This window comes from Citrus sinensis, chromosome 5 (genome assembly GCF_022201045.2).
Source record: "Citrus sinensis cultivar Valencia sweet orange chromosome 5, DVS_A1.0, whole genome shotgun sequence".
NCBI lineage: Eukaryota > Viridiplantae > Streptophyta > Magnoliopsida > Sapindales > Rutaceae > Citrus > Citrus sinensis.
In genome coordinates this window covers 36,098,212-36,119,168 of record NC_068560.1, presented here as the reverse complement: position 1 = coordinate 36,119,168, position 20,957 = coordinate 36,098,212, and the positions used below count along the sequence as shown (strand labels likewise).

Below are 20,957 nucleotides of genomic sequence, written 5' to 3'. Positions count from 1 at the left end.
GATCTACCATGTCCATGTGTTTCCTTTTCTCATATTATTATGTCTCACTCAATTTCTCTATCAAAATCTTCTCTTAAGCGGTTTTAAAAGAAAAAAGCAATTATATGTATATGTACTCACATACACAAATTATAGTTTTATTTGGAAGTTGAGCAACCAGTCCTGAATTTTAAATTTTTATTTTATTTTATTTTGTGTATTATACGTTTTTCTTCGCTAGGAGTAAGAGAGAATCTCTCTCTCTCTCTCTCTCTCTCTCTCACAAAGACGAGCCACACTACAATTCTACAAAGTAATAATAAAAGATTTAAAGCCCCTGATTTGCACAGAATGGATCAGGTTGTGTTTTCTTTCTTCTAATTTATATGCACTTGAACATCCGGCAATCAGTCTCTTGTAAACAACTTCCCAGACCAAGCCCTCATATACATTTTCACATTAACGTTAAACAAACAGAGATTTTTAAAGCAACCAAAAATGACAATGCCCTTAACCCAGCAACCACCAACAGCGACTACAACCCAGCAGTATTACAATGCTTATCCCAGCCACGGTTCTGTTGGCCCGGTCATAGCGGTACTGGTGGTTATCATAATCTTAGGCGTACTTGCTGGCATGATCGGACGGCTCTGCTCAGGAAAAAGAATCATGGGTTATGGTCAGTTCGATATGGAGAGCTGGGCGGAGCGCAAGTTCTCTTCATGCATTGACGGAAGACTTAGCCCCACGTTACCATTACAAAGGCCGCCTATTAATGTTTCGGACACCTCTGTTTCAACTCCAACTCCAGTGCCAACGCCAGCGCACCAGGAAAGAAAGCAAGAAGAAGAAGAAGAAGAAGAAGAAGAAGAAGAAGAGGAACAGCACTCATCTTCTTCAAACCAACCTACACATCACATGTAGATTATTAACAAGGTTTAATTTGTCTGTGATAACCACTCTTTGTGCGGCCATACTTTTATTTCTATTTGTTAGCTTAGTTACAACATCAATTTGATCTTGTACTTGGCGGTGTAGGAGAGGCTCTTTAATATCTTTTTGCCTTCTGCGGCCTGTTTTGTGAGATTTACTGTTCCCATTGTGTAGTGTAATGGTTACTACATTCAATCAAATCAAAGTGGGGCGGCTTGTTTGACATATCCTTCATTTCGCTTTTCAAAACTCCCTTCAAAAGGCTTGTGTGAAGCAGAGTAGCCTAAAGACAATTGGCCATTGAAAAAAATTCCGTTTTACTTTTTTGGGTTTGGGGAAAGTGCTTTAATTCCACAGCCAAATGGAACTTAAAAGGCTTGGGTTCCTTGCAGAGTCTGAGACTAACGTCCCCTTACAATTGGTTACACTGGAGAAACAATTACTAGGTAGCTGCCACAGTTTGCATGAGGGCCGGGCCCCACCCACCCCCCACCCATCCCCTCTCCTCTTTAAGCCTGCATTTCGGTATTCTAATTTTTCACTCACCATACGGTTCATTTCCGCTCAATAATTATGGCCGGCCTAACAAAGGAGATCCCTTCACAATATAAAGCAGATGCTCCTGGGAAAATTATTTGAATAGCACAACCGTAACAAACGCCTGGATGATCGTTCAGAGTTGTGCCCTCCACAGTTTTCAACAACCTTATTTAACTGACAGCAGTGTTGGCAGGGAATAAAAACTAATAGTTCAATTAGCACCATTTCAATTACATTTAAGAACAAACCAATTCAACCATCCAAAGGATACAAGAGATTTGATGCCGATGGGCGAACCACTTTTTCTCTGAATCAATTTCACTACAAACAATTACAACTCCACAGACCATTCAAAACTAAAAAATTTTAAAAAGAATTACAACTTCAGATACGACTTTCATGAACTTAACAAGGATGATAGTTTTTGTTGACTTCAATTCAATTTAATCTAGCTGTTCTTCTTCAAAGGGCGCTTCATTTTGAGAAGATGAGAAATACCAGCCACTACATGTAGTCGACTGCTTGGAATACCTGTCTTCGCCAGTGCCTTCCCATCTTTGTCCAACAGTACGAAACAAGGAACATAATTAATGTCATAATGGAGAAGCTGCATCAACAATGAATATAAATAAATTAGCAATCCAAAATGAATTTCATTTATCATTGGGATTGATGATCGAAATCCACAAAATGGACAATACCATTTCTACCGGAAGGAACTAGCAAACGGAGCCGACAGGATAATAAAGCTCAATGAAATTAATTATACCAGATTATGCACACATAACTAAATATGTTAATTATTCCACTAACTCATGCATTGACATAAAATCTCAAGACCAATTCCAATCAGCAACCGGTGAAAATAGCTGTTAGGGGCTGAGTGACCTGAGTTGCTAGCTCTTTTAGCTTAACTCATGTTTGATGCATCTTCTTCTGCAGAGCTTCACAATAAGTAGAACAAACAGTGATGTATTCCATAAAAGTCAGCAGCGATGACGCCATATGGGCTACAAATGTCTATCACACCAATCCTATCACGCTGAAGCCAGGAACATCATTCAAGAACAACTGGATATGTAATTTGTTAGTATTGTTAAATTTGCTAGATTTAAGATTTATCATTATTTTTTCTGCATGTCATACCCAAAAAATAAAGAAGCCATCAGGGAGGGTGGAACCAATAACTGTGTTTAGATTACCTATTTGCCCAGTATATAACGCGATTTATTTCCTTAATCCTTTTGAACTAGACTCCAGATTCTTCAGTCCATCAAAATTCTTTGATCCACAGTGGTTGCATAATAATGAATCTTCAAGTACTTTCACATTAGATGAAAATACTACTATTAGGATTCATAATTTTATAATAGAAACGAACATGAAAAGCTCACCATTTGATTAACTAAACCCACTCATTCTCCTTTGCATTAATCTAAACTGCTTTCGAATTAATTACTGAAGTGCTCCTTGCACATCAATATGGTGAGGGAAATATGGACTCAACTAGCTATTAAAGTTTCAATTGAACTTAACAGTCGTACTTTCGATGTCAATTGGAGAAATTATACGCATGTTGTCTAGTTATGACAAAGATAGCTAGATCTATGAAGCCAATATCCTGTACTGGCTTCACCTGCCAATACCCTAATCTGGGAAATACTTGCCGTAAAAAAATGAAAATTATTGCCAAGTATAACTACTGGCAGAAAATAAATGAGCATCACAATATCTCTTGGTAGAAAATCAATAAAGATGAGGCTGAGCATGTCAGAAAGGGAAACAATTTTCCTAGTGCATGATAAGATGATTGGTTACTATCAACATTAAGTCCTGAGCATTTATGCATGTTTCTTGATAAAACTATGAATCTTGTATGTCTAACTAATATGAGACAAAAATAATAATAATGCTGCATTAATTTAAATGTTGTAGAACTGATTATACCATGTGGCATGCCAATGACAATAATAAGATCAAAAAGTGAAATAAAATAACACGGGTAGAATCTCCATCTTCATGCTTTCGTTCACAAAGACAGAGATCATAAATTGTCGCCGGATGGTTATAGCACATAACAGAAAAAGTTTAACCAAACCCAAAGGGAAAGTCGTAATTTTCAGTCCATGCATTTCCAAATTTCAAGCATCTATGTAAAAGAAGTCAGGAAGGGAACACATTACCTCAGGCAGCCATTTCTCGTTTTCAGCATCTGCCATGACAATGTTCAGCCAGTTTGAATTTCTACTCTCCACTTCCGTGACAAAAGCAATTAAGGAGTTGCACAGACTGCATTTGGGTGAGTAGAATTCAATCACCGTAGCCTCTTTCCTACTTGCCAGCGCCAACGCAAATGCTCTTTGTTCGGCCTCTCCTTGTTCTTCTGGACTCAAGATCCTTTTCTTCGACTTCAAGTTATTATTTTGACCGGCTCTAACATACAATGGGGAGTGAGTAAAGGAGTTGATCCATGAATTTGAGGATTTCGAAAACATGTCGAATGAATTGAAAGCAATGGATCCAAGATTTCGCAGTGATTTCAACAACCAAGGGCCTTGGAAAGTACAAACATTAGGAGCTTGAGGGTTTTGATTATTAAGCCATGGCCATTTCAAACAAAAGAAAGGCTGTTTGTGAGAAGAATCCATCTTCTCAGATGGAAAGTACTGCTCAAAAAGATAAACAACAAAGACAATATGTCAACAACAGGCATATGGATATGGAGAATCAAACAAAACAAGAATATGAACATTGAATTGCTAATATTTTTACAAGGTTATAACATTTCTACAAAACGGCCCTCTTTACGCAATGAACCTAGTTTTACTGGAAGTAATACATGAATTGAACTTTTTCCCCCCCAAAAAAAGAAATTGTAAAAAAAAATGGTTATATGTATGATATGCCACGTAGGTTTCGCACCTCTCCTGGCCAGGCAGCAACTGCTCACATTCAACTCCAAGGCAGAGGTCGGACCTGGCAGCTCTAGCAGTTCGGCTTGAAGACAAGACTCGTGGAGTTCGTAAAAGCAAAAACCCCATAAAATCCCGCAAACCCGTATAAAAATATTAAGTTTCCTCCAAAATTAATAAAATAAAAAGAAATTTAAGAACGAACCTTTACGTAGCTGCTACAATTCGAATCGGTCAATGTAACGAATTACAGCTTAAAAGAGAGAAGATATACGGCTTACTGTTCCAGCACTGTCATCTAAAAGATAAAGCGAGCAAATCGAAACGGCACCGTAGATGGTGAGCGCCAACGAAGTTCCATTCCAGTGAATAGTTTTCAGAAAATATATCAAAAATTTTAATTTTCAAACTAATTACAAGTGTTCAGAAAACCTGTCAATGTCTTCAACTAACGAACCTAAATCTAAAACCTTCGTGAAACCACAACACTAACAGTAAGAAAAACGCAAGATCAAAACGACGGCGTTGAGTGATTGCTATGGCAGTTCGACTTTTAAGTGGGCCGGGTTATACATACGCGGAGTCCTAAAATTGATAAAAACGTTTAAAACTTTTTTTTTAATAATAATAATAATAACAAATAAATAAATTAAATAAAAATTATCAACATTCTTTTCACACTAAAATTATCACAGAATTTGCATTAGGATTTAGATTCTCATAAAAATTACACAAGGGATTAATTTATTTTTAAATGATCATCTACTGTATCTTACATTTAACACATGTACATTATTAGTGATCTATGATTTAGATGTATCATTTTATTATTTTTGTTTTTATATAAAAAACAATAATAAAGCCAAAGGCAAGATGGGGACAGGATCTCTAAATCCACTGGTTTAATGCGTATTCTTCTTTTCATTTATTCTTCTTTTAATCCAACAATTACCACGTGCTTGCTTGCTGCTTGGGAGTACTATAAGATTGCAAAATAAATTCAGATAAATGAGATCTGAAATGTTTGAATCTCATCAAACTATGGGCTTGAGGTAAGAATTATCATGTTGCAACAGTATGTATTTATCGTTATAAATTGCTGATCAGACTTCTCTCCTGATCTGAACGCTTTTGATCTTTTACAAATCTTATGCTACACGTGTTTTAATGTTAGTGGATGATTATGATTTAATTACTTTTTTTTTTAATTTATTAACTACCAATCATATTAATAAAATTTATTTAGATAATATAAGATCAGGAGAGAATCTTAATCCATAAACTGCTTCCTAACATGTCATACAAATTTGGGTAGCATCAAATCCGAATTTAATACGACCTTCACATATCGCTCTTAGGCTAGCATTCGATAAAAAACGAGTATAGCTAATAGCTCTAAGCGTTTACTGTGTACGAGAAACAATTTCCCAATGTCGAACAGCTGTGAGATGATCATGAAATGCAATGAAATTCAAGTTACCACGTACTATCACCATCACCGCCGAAAAATGTCATGAAAGAGCAGTACAAAAGGCCATGACGAAAACTCGATTACTTTTGGGCCTTTCTGGACAAAGACAAATCCTGGAATCGGTTGCTGGTAAGCACGCAAAAATGGACAAAGTGAAAGACCGGCCCATACGCTTCCTGTTTTATTATTATTATTATTGAGAATACTCGATCTCGAATCTGCCGTCTGTCTCTCTTGAGTCTGACCATGGGAGTGATCTCCCATCTTTGTACACAGCGGCACAGACAATAGCAATTATTAGCGAAACTCTGTTCGTGCCCTGTCACTACAGTAGCGACCAAGTATATATATATACACACTATCGTTGTCTTGTCCGATATATTTCTTCTTGAGTCTGCTGGTCCTTCGATATTAAAATTGTCTATTGATTAACCTTTTTAGTCCTATTTCCTGGAAAATTTCCCGTTCAGTTGGATTATGTGGTACGGCAAAAGTGTTTAGAACAACTCCAGCTATTTTTCTACCAAACTCGTCTCTCTGACTTGGGTCTGAAATTATTGCTCGAGATAAAAGGCCACAAACTACGAGTAAGGTCGGTATTAACAACTATAAAAACTAATTTTGTTCCTCTAAAATCTATTTCTAGTGGTTCATATCTGAAAAAATCTATGCATGCTAAAGGTATATGCTGAGTTCCAACGGTGATCTTTTGTTAGATAAATAATACTCCTAGAATCATAATAGATGTCCTAGCACATACGAACACACAAGATGAGAACATAACAATAAAATTAGTAACACGAAATAAATTAGTAACTGATTATTTTTACAGTACAACTATCATTAATCATTTTAAAAGATACCATATTACTAAACTGAACCTATAATCTCTCTATTAATGTTTAAGGTAGCGTTTACTTTTTGGATTGGAGTGGGAATTCTGAGGAGTACGAATCCTAGGATTAGGAGTGTGGAGTGGGATTGAGAGTAGGTTGTTTACTTGCACTGGAATTGAAGCATGGAATGAAGATCAGAATCCAATTTATGTGTTTACTTTGTCTTAGATTGTGAGTAAATAGTTTCAAATTATAATTTTATCCTTATTTAAAGAATAATAATTTTTAATTACAAAGTTAATAAAAATATATTTAATGAATAAACATTTATTTTATTATATTTGTAAATTTATAATAAATATTAATATTCTTAATTATGACCATCACAATTTTTATTAATTTTAATTTTAATTATATAAATTAAAAATTTTTGATGAGGGCAATATAAATGAAATATTTTTACTATTAACATAGTATGAAATTAATATTTTCTTAGAATAAACTATTTATTAGTATTAATTATTAATATTAAATAAATATAATACTATAATTTTTAAATAAATATAATATTATTATATTTTCAAATAAAGATGGTATATAATAATATTATTTTTTCTATTAATATAATAATATTATTTTTAAGTAAATTAAACTTAGAATCAAACCCAATTATTATTTAGTTAAATAATATTATTTAAATATTTATTAAATATAATTATAGTAAATTTAATAAAAAGAAGGATAAATATAAAATGAAACATTATTCTATTTAATATAATTATATTAAATTTATTATTTATTAATATAATATTGTTTAGTACAAAATTAGTAACTATTTATTATTATTAATTATTAATTATTAAATAAATAAAGTACTATTATTTTTAAAATAAATATAATAATATTATATTATTAAATAAAGATAGCATATAGTAATATTTATTAATTCTCTATTAATATAATAATATTATTTTAAAGTCATTTTAACTTATAATCAATGCAAATTATTATTTAGTTAAATATAATAATAATATTTAAATAAATATAATATTATTTATTTTATTTTAGTTTATTAAATATAAAATATTAAATCAAATTAAATTAAATTTAAAAAATGGTAGAAAAGGGAGAGGTGGGAGTGGATTCCCACTCCTACTCCCCACTCCAAAAATAGGTGAGGTCTACAGAGTTGAATTCCTAATCATTTCATAATTAGTTGAAGTAAACACTGGAGTGGGAGGAATCTACACTCCTCACTCTCACTCCAGAAAGTAAACACAACATAAGTCTCTTGCCGTACTATCAAGAAGTTATACCCCGTTTAGGCATGCTTCTTTTATAAAAATAATAAAAGTTTAATTCAAAGTAATAAAACTTTCGGTTAAATAAGAGCTATACTATTAACATTTATTTTCTCCTTACTTTTTCGATGCATGTGACTTATATAAGATTTGATATATATGTGGTTATTTTAATATGAACCGAATGTTTCTGAGTCATATATAATCATGACCTCTTTAATTTGTATGAAATATATAATATAGGTATTATAATTAAATCAAATTTAAATAATAATGTTAGTCTTTAGAATTAGTAAGAATAACTGGAAAGGTAGTGCCGCAAGAGTCAAGACATGAAGCTTTGGCGCAGTTAAAAACGTGCGCGCTGCAAGCGTTATGTAAAATTATATTAATCATGAACGTGAAATTGCGAAAATGTCTCGATAAAATGGGACACGGCTCTGCCAACTGTACCCCTAGTTTGTGAGACATAAAATTTGTGGGTTGCTCTTTAAAAATATATTTTTTGGGGACTTGTTTGGTCCGTTGGATAGGTTAGAATAAGATAAGAAGGGATAAAATAGGATAGGATTATAATTAGTGTTGTCTCAAAATTAATATATAACAAATAGGATTTGATTAGATTAGATTTATAATTTTTTCATTAAATTGGTTAAAAATAAATAAAACTCACTAAATGTTTGGGTTTTTTATTCTCAGTTGCTTACCTCACATTAAATTATAATTTTTATAATAGTTCTTAAATAAAATAATTAAATTAATAAATTTTAAATTAAGTGAAATTTGTTGAATATTTTCTATTAATAATCGATTGATAGTTTTTTATATTTTATTTATTTATAATTCTATATTTACATATTGATATGGTATTAATATTGATAAATTGGTAAATATACTTTGTAAAATTATTCCAACAAGTTCATCCCATGGGGGTTCATGGGATAAATTTTCTTAAGCTTATCAGATTATTTTGTGGCCCAGGATAAGTTTAATCAAAAGCTATGTACACACCAAACATAAGATATGACAATTTTTTTTATCAATTAGTCAAATCCCTAACTTATTATCCTGCCACTAAACGCACCCTTGTTGCATACTATACCCTATTTTAGTAAGATTCTAATAACTTATTCAACTCTACATTCTAATGAATATGATATACGAGTAGTTTTCTATTAAGTTATCTCTTACTTTATTAAAGTAAGGCAAGAGTTAAAAAAAAAAATGCACGCTCTAATACAATAAATTTTATCATGTAGTGCATTAAGATATGCGTTTTTTACTTGATAATCACTGGATATATGTGTATATATACTTAGCGCATGGTTTTGGATTTCATGATGGCTTTGAATTTCAAGCAAGTTCTTTGCACGTACTTAATATATTGGTGAAATTAGACTATAAGAAAAAAACATGAGTCAATTTGGGTTCTTGAAATAATTTTTATGAATTTTCAAAAAATTTCTCAAAAAACCAAAAAAAATGCCAACAAATTATGAGAAATTTTCGCATTGATGTGAAATTCCTGGAAGCCTTTTTATAGCCCAAATAGGGTTTTAATAGGGAAAAAAAAACCTCAAAATTTTCATCGGGTATAGAACAGAAGGCTAGCACATGGTTGTAGGCATTTATAGCACAATTTCACGAAGGTGTTGAATTTTGAGCTAGTTTTGCACTCACGTAAACATTGCTAGAACTAGACCACAAGAAAAAAAAAATGAATCAATTTGGAGGCCTGAAATAACTGTTACGAATTTCAAAGTATTTTCTAGAAAATAAAAAAATCCGAGAAATTAAGAGAATTTGTTAAATTGATGTGAAACTTTTTAGGAGACATTTTTTATGTCCCAAATAGGATTTTAGTGAAAAAAAATTCCTAATTTTTTGGGCCCACTTTAGCTACGAACTAAGGCTATAATGCAGAGTTTTGGGTCTTCAGAGATCGATTCCATGATGGTGTTGAATTAGGAGCTAGGTTTTTGCAAACATATATATAGATAATAGAGAAACTAGACCATTGGAGGGGGAAGGACCGAAGGAGTCAATTTGAAGGCTTGATATTTTTTTACAAAATTTTTATTTAAAAAAAAAAATTCCAAAAAATTTAGAGAATTTATAGGGTTGATGTGAAACTCTTTGGGACTCCCTTTGATGGATCAAGTTGGGTTTTGGTGGAAGAAACTCAATGTTTTGAGACCTAGTGCCGAAGGCTCTAGTACACGGTTTAAGGCCTTTAAACAACAATTTTGAGAACGCATTGAATTTCGAACTAAGTTTTTGCATGTATGTAAATATTGATTAAATAAAATCATGGGAAAAAAGGAAATTGATTTTGGAGGTTTGAAATAATTTTTATGGAGTTTCAAAAACTTTTCAAAAAATAAAAAATCCTCAAAAATTAAGAAAATTTATGAAATTGATGTGAAACCCTTTAGGAGCCTTTTTTATAACATTCACTTTAGTTCATGTTATTTGGTCCAATGGAAAGGAAAAAAGGAAGGGAGGGGGGGGGGGGGGGTACAAGGATCATGTTCTAGTGAAAACAACGATTGTGACATACCATCGCCATTCACCATATACATTCCCTAGCTCGAAGAATTAGAGAAGTTTCTTTGATTCTGGATATCTTTACTGGTACATGATACGAGTTTTGACCATGTAATGCAATGGATTTAATATTACAACAAGTATTCGGCCTCACATTATTTTATCTAAACGCGCAGAATTTAGCAACGAATCAAATAAAATAAAATTAAAAATCATCCTTTCTCTAAGTGATCCAGCTCAGAATTCAGATGCCAGCAACACCACTTTCCAGTTAAGGAAAGTTAATTTGTGTAATTGAAATTTAGAGAGTCATAATCAAGCATGCAATGCGGGATGACGTGGCATCATATGATTTGCCATAACCCGATAACCATGAGAGGAAAAAACAAATAAAATTAAAGACGATCTCATAACAAACAAATGATAGTAAATTTAATTCCTTTTCTCTTCGTCGTTGGTGACAGGCTGTAATACCAAACCACACAGAGACAGATGATAAGTAATTAACTTAATTTTGTTCACTTAATGAGAAAAAAAAAAAAAAAAAGAAATGGAATGCATGCCCTGAGCTTAGGCTATTCAGGATCTGTCTTAATTTTAATCCTTCATGTCCTTGATTGATTAATACATCCCCATATGAACACCAAATTAATCAAAAGAGACGAACAAAAAGGAGGAATAAGGAACACCACCACACCCATTAATGGATTAACAAAACACATAACACAAGCACGGTCAGCACTCAAGCACGACGCCGTATCTCTAATGAAACCCTGAAGTTCCGGACAATGTTGAACTCATATAGTCCCTCACTTCCCGTGCTATCACACCCCTCATCGCATCCCAAAACCCCGCCGGTAAACTCTCCGTCCTCTCCGCACTACTATCATTAATATTGATACTACTACTACCTCCCGGCGGCCCCAGAGTCAAAGCGGTCAATGCGTCATCTTCCAATCCCATGCACTGCTGCTGATGATGATGAGATCCTGAAACAGCAAAACCTCCGAGTCCAATATTTTCATTATCATTATTGTTATCGCCACCATTATCAACAGAATCCATTAATTGTTGTTGTTGGTGGGGTTGCATTTGGACTGGATGCTCTCTGGTTCTTCGCTTCAACGTGGAGTTCCAGTGATTTTTTACCGCATTATCGGTCCGGCCAGGTAGCAGTCGGGCAATGGTGGCCCAGCGGTTCCCGAATCGAGCATGGGCGGCCAAGATGGTGTCGTCCTCAGCTGGAGAAAATGGCCTGTGTGCGACACTCGGGCTCAACTGGTTACACCACCTCAGCCTGCATGATTTCCCAGACCTTCCCTTAATATACCGGCTTATAAGAGACCAGTTTCTTGGTCCATATCGTTCGACAAGCCTGGTCAATATCCTGTCTTCTTCAGCACTCCACGGACCTTTAATCCTCTCGGGTTTATGGGTCGCTCTTCGAGTTTTATTATTACCAGATAAAGATGACTCTGAAGACGATGATTCAGAAGATGAAGTGGAAGAATAAGAACACGCTTCCATTGATATAAAGCAAAAGAAAGAGATGGTCAGCAGTGATGTCTGATGATATTATGTAACGCAAGAATGACTAAAGGGGGAGTTTGAGGCTTATATACTGTATGTGACTGTGAGATAAAAGGGGGGTGCATGAACAAATCAAGCGCAAAGCACTAAATAAGAAGAGGGGTTACTTCCAGGAAGCTTGCTTTTGTAAAGTTGGTAGGGGTTTTTTTTAACTCGAATTAGTGTTTTTATTACTTTGATTTTCTTTCTGCGAGCTAAAGTTAGCCGCAGAGTCTCTTCCACTTTGTCTCCACTTGTTTATTGACCGTTTTGGGTTTTATATTACGTTTATAAGATAGTATAGCATAATTAATCTAGATGTGGGGACAAAACCATTCCACGATCATCTTTCAAGATTAGACCAGCTAATCAAATGTCTCTATGTCGAAGACTCCAAGACAATTTTGTTAATCTTGTAATTTTAAGTACTGTGTCTACAAGAGAGTAAGACACTGAGATAATTGACAATTCTTCCCCTAATTGCATAGATTACATTACTATATGGTTGTGTATATAGACAAAAAGACAACAAATATATTATTATTGTTCTTGAACTCGTGGGCCAAAAGAAGAAAAGATGGGCATGATTAAACTGTGTACAAAGTTGGTATGTTACTATCCTTTACCGTGTGTAGTAAGTTATCCCGATAGAACAATAGTTATTTTCTTAAATATATTTACGTTAGACCCAAGCTTGATTTTTTGCGTGTTGCACAGGCCACAGGGTTACAATACTTAGGGGTAAAAATGGAATTGAAGGGATCTGGGTGGAGAAAAGAAAATTAATAAAATCATTCTCGTACTCGAAAACTATGCTAATAAAAGAGCGTTTAAAACATGACAGGAAAGGAAGAGCTGTTTAACACAAAACAAACGTTTTAAAACAGAAAGTGGGGCCTATTCTTTTGACTAACTTTTTGCTCAGATTTACAGCTGTTACACTGAGTTAGTCCAAATCCGGATCCTCAATCGCTTAAATCAACGGCTCAAATCGACCGTCACAAAAGACCCCTGTTTAAAGGAACCTCTTAAAATAACCAGATTGAAGATGACTTCAACGTCTTCCACGTAGGATGGGCCCACTCCCAGCCTGTAAGAATCTCACGTGATTCGAGTTGAATCTCTTTGACTTTGTACTGTGATCCACGATTACGCAATCGTCTCACTCTTCTTTTAGGAGCGTGACTTTCACAATCCAAATTATTGCATTTCTAACAGTTTCTAGGAGCGGGATAAATCATTTTGAAACAACATAGATACACAGACACACGCATATAAAGATTTAAATTATGTTGCATATCTGAAAAGTATAAAGAGATGAGATTTCTAAATATCAATTCAAAACTTTTCTTCTAAAAGAAATTTTATTTGACTTTCATTCAAAAAAAAAAAAAGATTTGACTTAAAAATATTGTTGCATAAAGTTTTCAAATAATTTAAAGAAGCATCAAGTTTAATTAATCAATACAAAGTACTATGTGTACCACTACTTTGAAAATGATTTAAAAGGTTTTATTGCATAAAGAATGAAAGTATCTTTAAATATTATTTTTAAGGGGCTCAAGAAAATAAGTGAGACTATTTGTACTCTAAAAATTATTTTGAATGTTATATTATTCTATACACTCATTTATTAAATTTACACTCTTAAAAACGTCAAAAATTTTTTTTAATTAGTTTACTTAAAATACTAATAAAATTATTCAACATGCTCGAATAAAATTTTCAAGAAATTTAACATAACTTACAACAATGGAATTAAGTCAAGTTTCAAATAAATTATTTAAAAAAAGTTTACTTATTAGTTTTGGTTAATTAAAAAATGTATTCAATATTAATTTTTACACCCTCAAAGTCTTTAAGATCAAGAAGTATGGACTTTTATTGACTCGCAATAATAACTAGAAAACAAATTGTCATATCACAGTATCACACAAAGAAGAAGAAGAAGAAGAAGAAGAAGAAGATGCCGACTGGATTAGTGGTTTTAAAGAGATTTTAATTTTTTTAAATTAAAGACAAAAAATATGAGCACCTTTCCAATATTTTTAGTTTATTTTATTTTTTGAAAAATATGAGGGTCACAAATACTTTGTCCTCAAAATAATTTAAAATATTAATTTACTACATATTGAACGAAGTGTTTTTTTAAGATGTTAAAAAAAATTTAAAAGTCCGTGGTAAGATGATTATATGTTGAATAGTGAGGGTGCTATGTTAGTGTTTAAAGTAATTAAGTTACATTGGCTCATAAATAAATTATTCTTAATAATAATTCACATAATGAATAATTTTATAATAAATTATTTTATTAAAACGAGAGTATTAGAGTAGTTTTTAGAGTGTAAATGATCTCATCACAAAGAAATGCGCACTCAAACTTTTGCAAACATTAATTTAATTCTATAAGAAAAAATACTTTGACCCTCATAAACTTTCCACAGCTTATATACGACTTTATAAAAGATTTAACAATTTGAATTTGCCTCTCTTTATTTTATGCTTTCCAGAGACTAAATGAATTTGCACGAAACGTGATGATATAGTGAAAAGAAATGGTAAATTAGCTGGTGAATGGCTCGTAAAAGAGCACGCGCTTAACATAGACTGGGGTATTAAAGCCCGGTAATCTGAACGGAACTGATATCATCATTGCATCCTAGCCGCCCACGTGGCGATATTTATGGATTTTGGAGTGTTATGGTGTACCTTGTGATGCAACTTTAGCAAGAAGCAGTTGGGCAGTTGATGTTACAGCTGGCATCAAACCCTGACTCACATTCACCGACTGGATTGAAGAGTTTTTCAAACATCCAATGAAAATACAAGGCACTAACATGCTCAATGAGTGAGTCCTCTCAATAATTTATCCACCAGCTGTTGAATGGTGGGGCCTAAAATAGAACCCTGTCTGCTACAGAAATTTAAATTTTTGTGACGAGAGGAATTTGAGCCGCATGATCTTCATGTTTTTAGCCATTCGGTGGGACCTTAACTGTTCCCTTCCAACCCAATTGCCGGTTGGTTTGGTTCAATCGACTTCGACTGTTTGGTTAGGCTCAAAACCGCGTGGGAACGGGTAGTTTGTCCTCTTGTGCACGAGTCAACAATTGGTTATTTTGGTTGAATCCTGTTGTGGTTTGTTTTGTACCTCTTGTGTTTTTCCCCCTTCCTTGTGTGCTAATTAATAAGAAAACAGCACAATAAAATCTCTTCATTCATTCAAGGAGGAGTTTTAAAATATATCGAACGGACAATATCAATTGTATGATAAGTATATAATATTATAATATATATGTATTTATTTAAAAAATTTATTATATAAGTAATAAATATATATATATATATTAGTTGATTGTATTATTTCTGATATATTAATTAGTTGTAATACTTATGAATAATTAATTTTTGGCGTGATTTCAAAACTTAAAGCTACTTACTATTTAAGTAATTGATTTGAAGCTCCTAAGTTTTCTTATTATCAAATATCAACAAATTGGCTAATGAAACATAAACTAACACATAGCGCAGATAAGAAAATTTTAAGTAGAATGGCTCCAATACGAACATATTTTAGTAAAATGTTTTCATGTATAATTACGTTCATCCCATGTTAATATTCTTCTGTTCATACGAATATGTCAAAAATTATCAAAATAATACTCTTTAATAGTATGATATGTGTATTTTTTTGGTTATTATATATTTTTACTTATTTTTAAAAGTTACAAATAAGGCAAAATTCAAATTGCTTATTTTAATTCTCTAACATCTATAGGATTCAAACGGCGATGCCCGGCCGCTTGGCCAAGTAAATGAAGCATGGTTGGAGGTTATTGACTTACCGTGCAAACGATGCAGAAATATTTATTTTTACCCTCAAACAGTAAATCTTACTGGAACTTTTAACACGAGCATTTTAAATGTGGTTTTGATTGTATACAGTTAAAAAAGAAAAAAAAGAATGGTTTAATTTCTACTTCGTTGGTCAACTACAACTTCAATTCATGAATGCGAAGATTGACAGAAACCCGAAAAAGGAAAAAATAAAAAAGACATCAACGTGGTGAACAAAAAAAAAAAAAAAAAAAAAAAAGAGTGGTAGCAAAGTAGCAGCTGACACGATGTTGGGTTTCATTCAATTTGGAACGGCGCCTGAAGTTTCCCGAAAACAGCTCACTAACATGACCATCAATTAACTGGCTACGGGCCTTTAGGTGAAGGCTTGGGTACTTTGCCACCACTGTGGATAGGGCCCATCGAATTTAAAACGATCCGCGCAATAGTGACAACGGATCGTCTGTGACAGTGTGGTCCAGTGGGCTAGCTCTATCAAGTATCAAGATTTTTCTTGGCTAGTTTGCAGATGTTTAAGTTCGAATAGGATTGCGGCCGGCGGGCTGGGTGCCCAGATCGACTTAATATATTTTTTTTTTACGTTGATTTTTTATTTTTACTTTTTAGATAATTCATTCGTATGTTTATTTTTTGATTTTGGCCTTTTTTTTTTGTTTTATTTTCTTGAACTTGTTATAATTAATTCTATAAATACATACTTGTAATACAATTAGATGTATATTAGCTCGGATATCTGCTGTCACAAATAATGAGAGAGAAATCTAGTTGCAATTTACACTTGTAGGATAGAGAATTAGAATGAGTCTATCTGTCTATGTGGGGGCTCAAACTCACACCTTCAAGCATTTTGAGGATGTGAGTTACCACTGAGTAACTAGGCCTAGTCCCTAGTGGCAGCAGAAGTTTTGGTTAAGAGAGAAAGGAGATACATGGTTTTTAGTTTATGCAGTGAGAGCGTATTAGCAATGCCATAGCAAGAAAGCGAGTGGCCTCTAAGAAGGAAATGAAAGGTACTTCGCGACATGATCTTTTTTCTGCATTGTTGCTATGTTCATCTAATTCCGTTGAATGCGGCCCTTCATCATACACATAATAATAATAATAATAATAATAATTTTTTTTTTCTTTTTTGTTTTAAACAAAAGAAAAAGAAAACGCCAGAAAACTGACAGGGAGGTGAGACATCGTTTGATAGATTGATGGATATTTCACCATCCATATTCCGTAACATTGATTCCACTACAGTGAGCATTTCTTCTGGACACGGCAGCTTTCCAATTTGAGCCCATTATAAGTAGCACGCGTTGAGATTAGGTGAAACCCTTTTCTTGATGGCGTCCACTTACTCTCATGATAAGACTTTTAACTTCATTTGTTTGTTTTCATGCCAAATAATGGAGCTTTAATTGACAATGATTAATGATTATCGGAAGAAACAAAAACGTCAAGCATGCTGATGAATATCATAATTACATATTTCCTCCACATTATAATATTTCAGGTACTTTCTCCAAGCTTCCAGCTAAAAAAATAAAAAAATAAAAAAAAATTCTCTTCTGGGTCGTGCTGACCGCTGCTGAAGCAAAACGATGCAATCGATGGCATGAATTGGAATTGGAAATTAATGGACTAGGAGCCAAACGATATGTATATAAGACTACAAAGAGAAGGCCGATAATTAATGATCTTCGTCCTTTTAAATCATTGAACAATAATAAAAAAAAGCATAAGCGACTTTTCTTTTATGACATTCGTGACAAATGTTTAATTCACAGAATTAATTACGAACGTACCTAGCTGTAGTCGTAGTACATATACATATAAAAATAAAAATCTAATTAATGGTTTCTGACAAAGAAAATGCTCAATTCAGGCCCTGCTGCACCCTCTGGATTGATCATATAAAAAGCCTCAGAATCCTTAGACCCAGCAACCCTCTCAAATCTTGCTCTCATGTACGTCAATTCACCATCTGTACATGCGCTTGCTTCCTTCTCATTTGGAGACGGAAGCACACCCGCGCCCATTGACACACCTCGCAAAAGTTGCACCACATGAAGTTCATCGTCTGACAAATGCTTCCTCCTAATGGAGTACCCGATTTTTCTGCCATTACAATACACGGCCCAAACAAACTCCTCTAGGAGCTTCTTCTTATGAGTCTTGGTTTCAGATTCCAGCGCGATTCTAACGATATCAGAAGCCATTTCCTTTTGAAGAGCGGTTGTAAGCATGGGTAGCTCTATAACAAACATTGGTAAGCAATGAGGATCTTCTTGTATGGCTAGACACACTCTCCCTTTGCGAAAACCAAAAATAGTGCCCGTCGTAGCGCTGTCTTTGAGTAAAGGCTTTCGCGGTCTACCCAATAATGCAACCATCTTGCAACCTGAGGTTAGCATAGGAAAGAGCTTGAATATCTTTAAAAGCCCGCCCGTGGATGATGACTTGGAACGCTTCGGTTCACCCGTGCCGGTAGTAGTATGCCGGAGCAATGATAGTATCGCCGGATTATCCATTTGGTAATATGGACTTGAGTGTATTGGTGGCATCTTTGAACGTAAATAATTAGGGTATGTTTGGTGGAAGATAAATCTAGGGATGGTATAGCTATGGCATATATGTATGAGTGAATTAGGACGGTGGTTGGATTGTCCTTGGAAACTTTTTTAAGTGGGGAAGGGAAGATAAACAAATACAAGTTGGTTAAACTAATGGGACTAAAGTTTTGATGTGACTAAGTTTAGTGATGAAAAAGAGAGATGGTTGAATTGAATGTGATTTAAGATAAGGGGTCGGACCACGAGGTGTGGGGATGGCAATGCAGAAGAAAATTAAAAAAAAAAATTCAGAAAAAGATGAAAAAGGGGGAGACTGCTAATGTTGGTTTAGCATGTGCCTTTCTGATCATTACATAGGGCATCAACATCACTTCACTTGCTTTATACTTTCTTTTTCCAAACCGATTACAAAGGTCACTAATTATTGAGGTGCAGCTCATCTTTCCTCAAACATTTTCTCCTGTTCATCCTTGGAAATTTTGCTTTAATTTTTTCTTTGTGGGTTCGGTGACTCTACCTTTCTCTGGTTCTCATGAGTTACTTCTCTTTTTCTGGTGTCAGAGCACCTTAAAGTCTTATTCAATAAAGTCATTTTAGGCAACAGAAAATGAAAAAGATAATTGGATATTTAGCACTTCTTTACATTTGGTCACTCAGCAAAACAAAAACTAAGTAGTCGTTGCTTAGAAGCAATTTCAAAGCATTTTATTAGTATAATGTCCAAAACAAGTCAATTTCTCAGAGGGGATGACATGACTAAGTTGGAAAGAAAGACAGATACATATAAGTGTCGGCATGTTGCCATTGCAAATTTGAATATTTATACTTTTATAGATAGACTAAGTTGTTCTGATCAGGTTTTTATATTAATCTACTGCTATGATTACGCTTATATTGTACAACTAACATAGTTACGTAAAATTTGTCAACCCTAAATAATTTTTTTAAATTAGGTGACTATTAAGTTATGTTAACGGTACGTTTGGGATTGAGGTTGGACAACTACAATTTAAAAGTTATAAAACTAAAATGTTTGGTAAACAATAACTACTGTAACTTGAAAGTTATGTCGATATGATTTTTCACTTGTGTGATAGAAAATTTATTATATATTTAATAATTTTTTTAAAATTATTATTTAAAATTTATATTTACTACATATTATTAATTTTTATTTTATAGTTATAATTTTTTTCTACAGTAGCGGCAGCTTAAAAAATACAATAACTCGATCTCAAATAAAATGTAAATTATGATAGATTACAGTAGGACTAATCTAATAAGCTTTAGTTGATAATATAAAAGGCAAGTAAATGACAAGAAATCTTAAACAGAACCGCAAGCTGGACACGCAGAATCATCAAGCACGTGTATTGATTAGACAAAAGTTATGTTCATAAAGCATACTTGTGGGGTGTGGCGTGTGAGCTAGTCTTACCACGAAGAGTTGAATTTGAATTGATGCGCCATCAAGTTTAAAGAGCTAGCATTCATAATTAGATGACTCTTAGAACAGTAAGTAATAGAAAAGCCAACTTTTCATTCGAAAATTAAATCATCGATTCGATTAAGGACGCTTTAGCTGATTACTGAATAGGAAAGGAAACTCGTTTGATAATTAAAAAGTTGGTGATTATTTTGCCTTACTGTCGTTGATTTTGAAGTAAATATGACATCAAAGGGGAGCTTCAAATGAGTGGAAAAAGTGACCTAAATGTGATTCTATGAATCTAAGGTGCTTTATCTTTGCCTTCTAATTAAATTTCCTGAGATGGAATTGTTAGGCCGATCTGCATCAGTTACAGTTCAATGTGACATTCACCAGTTTCATTTCGCTAATATAGCTTAGCTTAAGAAAGAAAATTGAAGGCATTCATATTGATAATCGGACCATGGTTGAAGATTACAAACTCATGAAGATAATTAAATTTTAATTAGCTTGTCTCAACATAATTAGAAGGCCTTAATCCTATGTCTGGAAAAGGTCTAATTATAAGTTGCCATCCCACACTTCTATGATTAAGGGGGGCAACAGATGGGCTGCAGCGCATAAATTGCTTTCCGTAATGATTGAAGCTTTTGAAGATGCTTATTTCCATACACCAGAAGTGCTTCTGCTCTAGAAGTGCTTCTGCTTTTGCCTACTACTTCAGAACCAGATTACATGAACCTGGTACTTTTTTTCTGAATGCTTTATCATTTTTATGAAGAACTCTTAAAAGGACTATTGAAAGAAGAGTGACAATTTGCTATTAATTTGGAAGAAAATTATTCATGTGCTTGAGCGTCAGAGCATGTGTTATGTTATTGAACCTTATCCAACTTCATAATTTAGTTCTGATAGCTAGGTTGATAAGAGCCTCCACTAATTTTATATATATAATGTTTGGATATTTATTTTCCCAAAATAATTGCAAGCAAAGGGGTCCCCTCTTGTTGTTGGCAAGCTC

At 33.6% G+C, this 20,957-nt stretch overlaps 4 protein-coding genes across 5 annotated transcripts; 1 reads left to right on the top strand and 3 right to left on the bottom strand.

Moving 5' to 3' along the window:
* Window positions 1-340: 340 nt before the first annotated feature.
* LOC102620148 (hypothetical protein) lies at window positions 341-1,135 on the top strand. Its single transcript, XM_006473826.3, has one exon. It carries the CDS (start codon window positions 478-480, stop codon window positions 901-903), a length of 426 nt encoding a protein of 141 aa, XP_006473889.2. The 5' UTR covers window positions 341-477; the 3' UTR covers window positions 904-1,135.
* A 503-nt stretch (window positions 1,136-1,638) lies between these two features.
* LOC102625523 (uncharacterized) lies at window positions 1,639-4,885 on the bottom strand. Of its 2 annotated transcripts, none has more exons than XM_006473314.4 (3): window positions 4,375-4,885; window positions 3,636-4,118; window positions 1,639-2,059 (listed from the first exon to the last, which is right to left on the bottom strand). In XM_006473314.4, the coding sequence occupies exons 2-3, from the start codon at window positions 4,098-4,100 to the stop codon at window positions 1,901-1,903; spliced, it is 624 nt and encodes a 207-aa protein (XP_006473377.2). In that variant the 5' UTR covers window positions 4,101-4,118; window positions 4,375-4,885; the 3' UTR covers window positions 1,639-1,900. The 2 variants fall into 2 exon arrangements, with proteins under 2 accessions (XP_006473377.2, XP_006473376.2); XM_006473313.4 differs by having other exon boundaries at window positions 4,570-4,884.
* A 6,044-nt stretch (window positions 4,886-10,929) lies between these two features.
* Window positions 10,930-12,278, bottom strand: LOC102625256 (transcription factor MYB77). The gene has a single exon (XM_006473312.4). It carries the CDS (start codon window positions 12,044-12,046, stop codon window positions 11,282-11,284), a length of 765 nt encoding a protein of 254 aa, XP_006473375.2. The 5' UTR covers window positions 12,047-12,278; the 3' UTR covers window positions 10,930-11,281.
* A 5,343-nt stretch (window positions 12,279-17,621) lies between these two features.
* On the bottom strand, window positions 17,622-18,771 carry LOC102624970 (protein MIZU-KUSSEI 1). Its single transcript, XM_006473311.4, has one exon. It carries the CDS (start codon window positions 18,496-18,498, stop codon window positions 17,785-17,787), a length of 714 nt encoding a protein of 237 aa, XP_006473374.1. The 5' UTR covers window positions 18,499-18,771; the 3' UTR covers window positions 17,622-17,784.
* Between the last annotated feature and the right edge of the window lie 2,186 nt (window positions 18,772-20,957).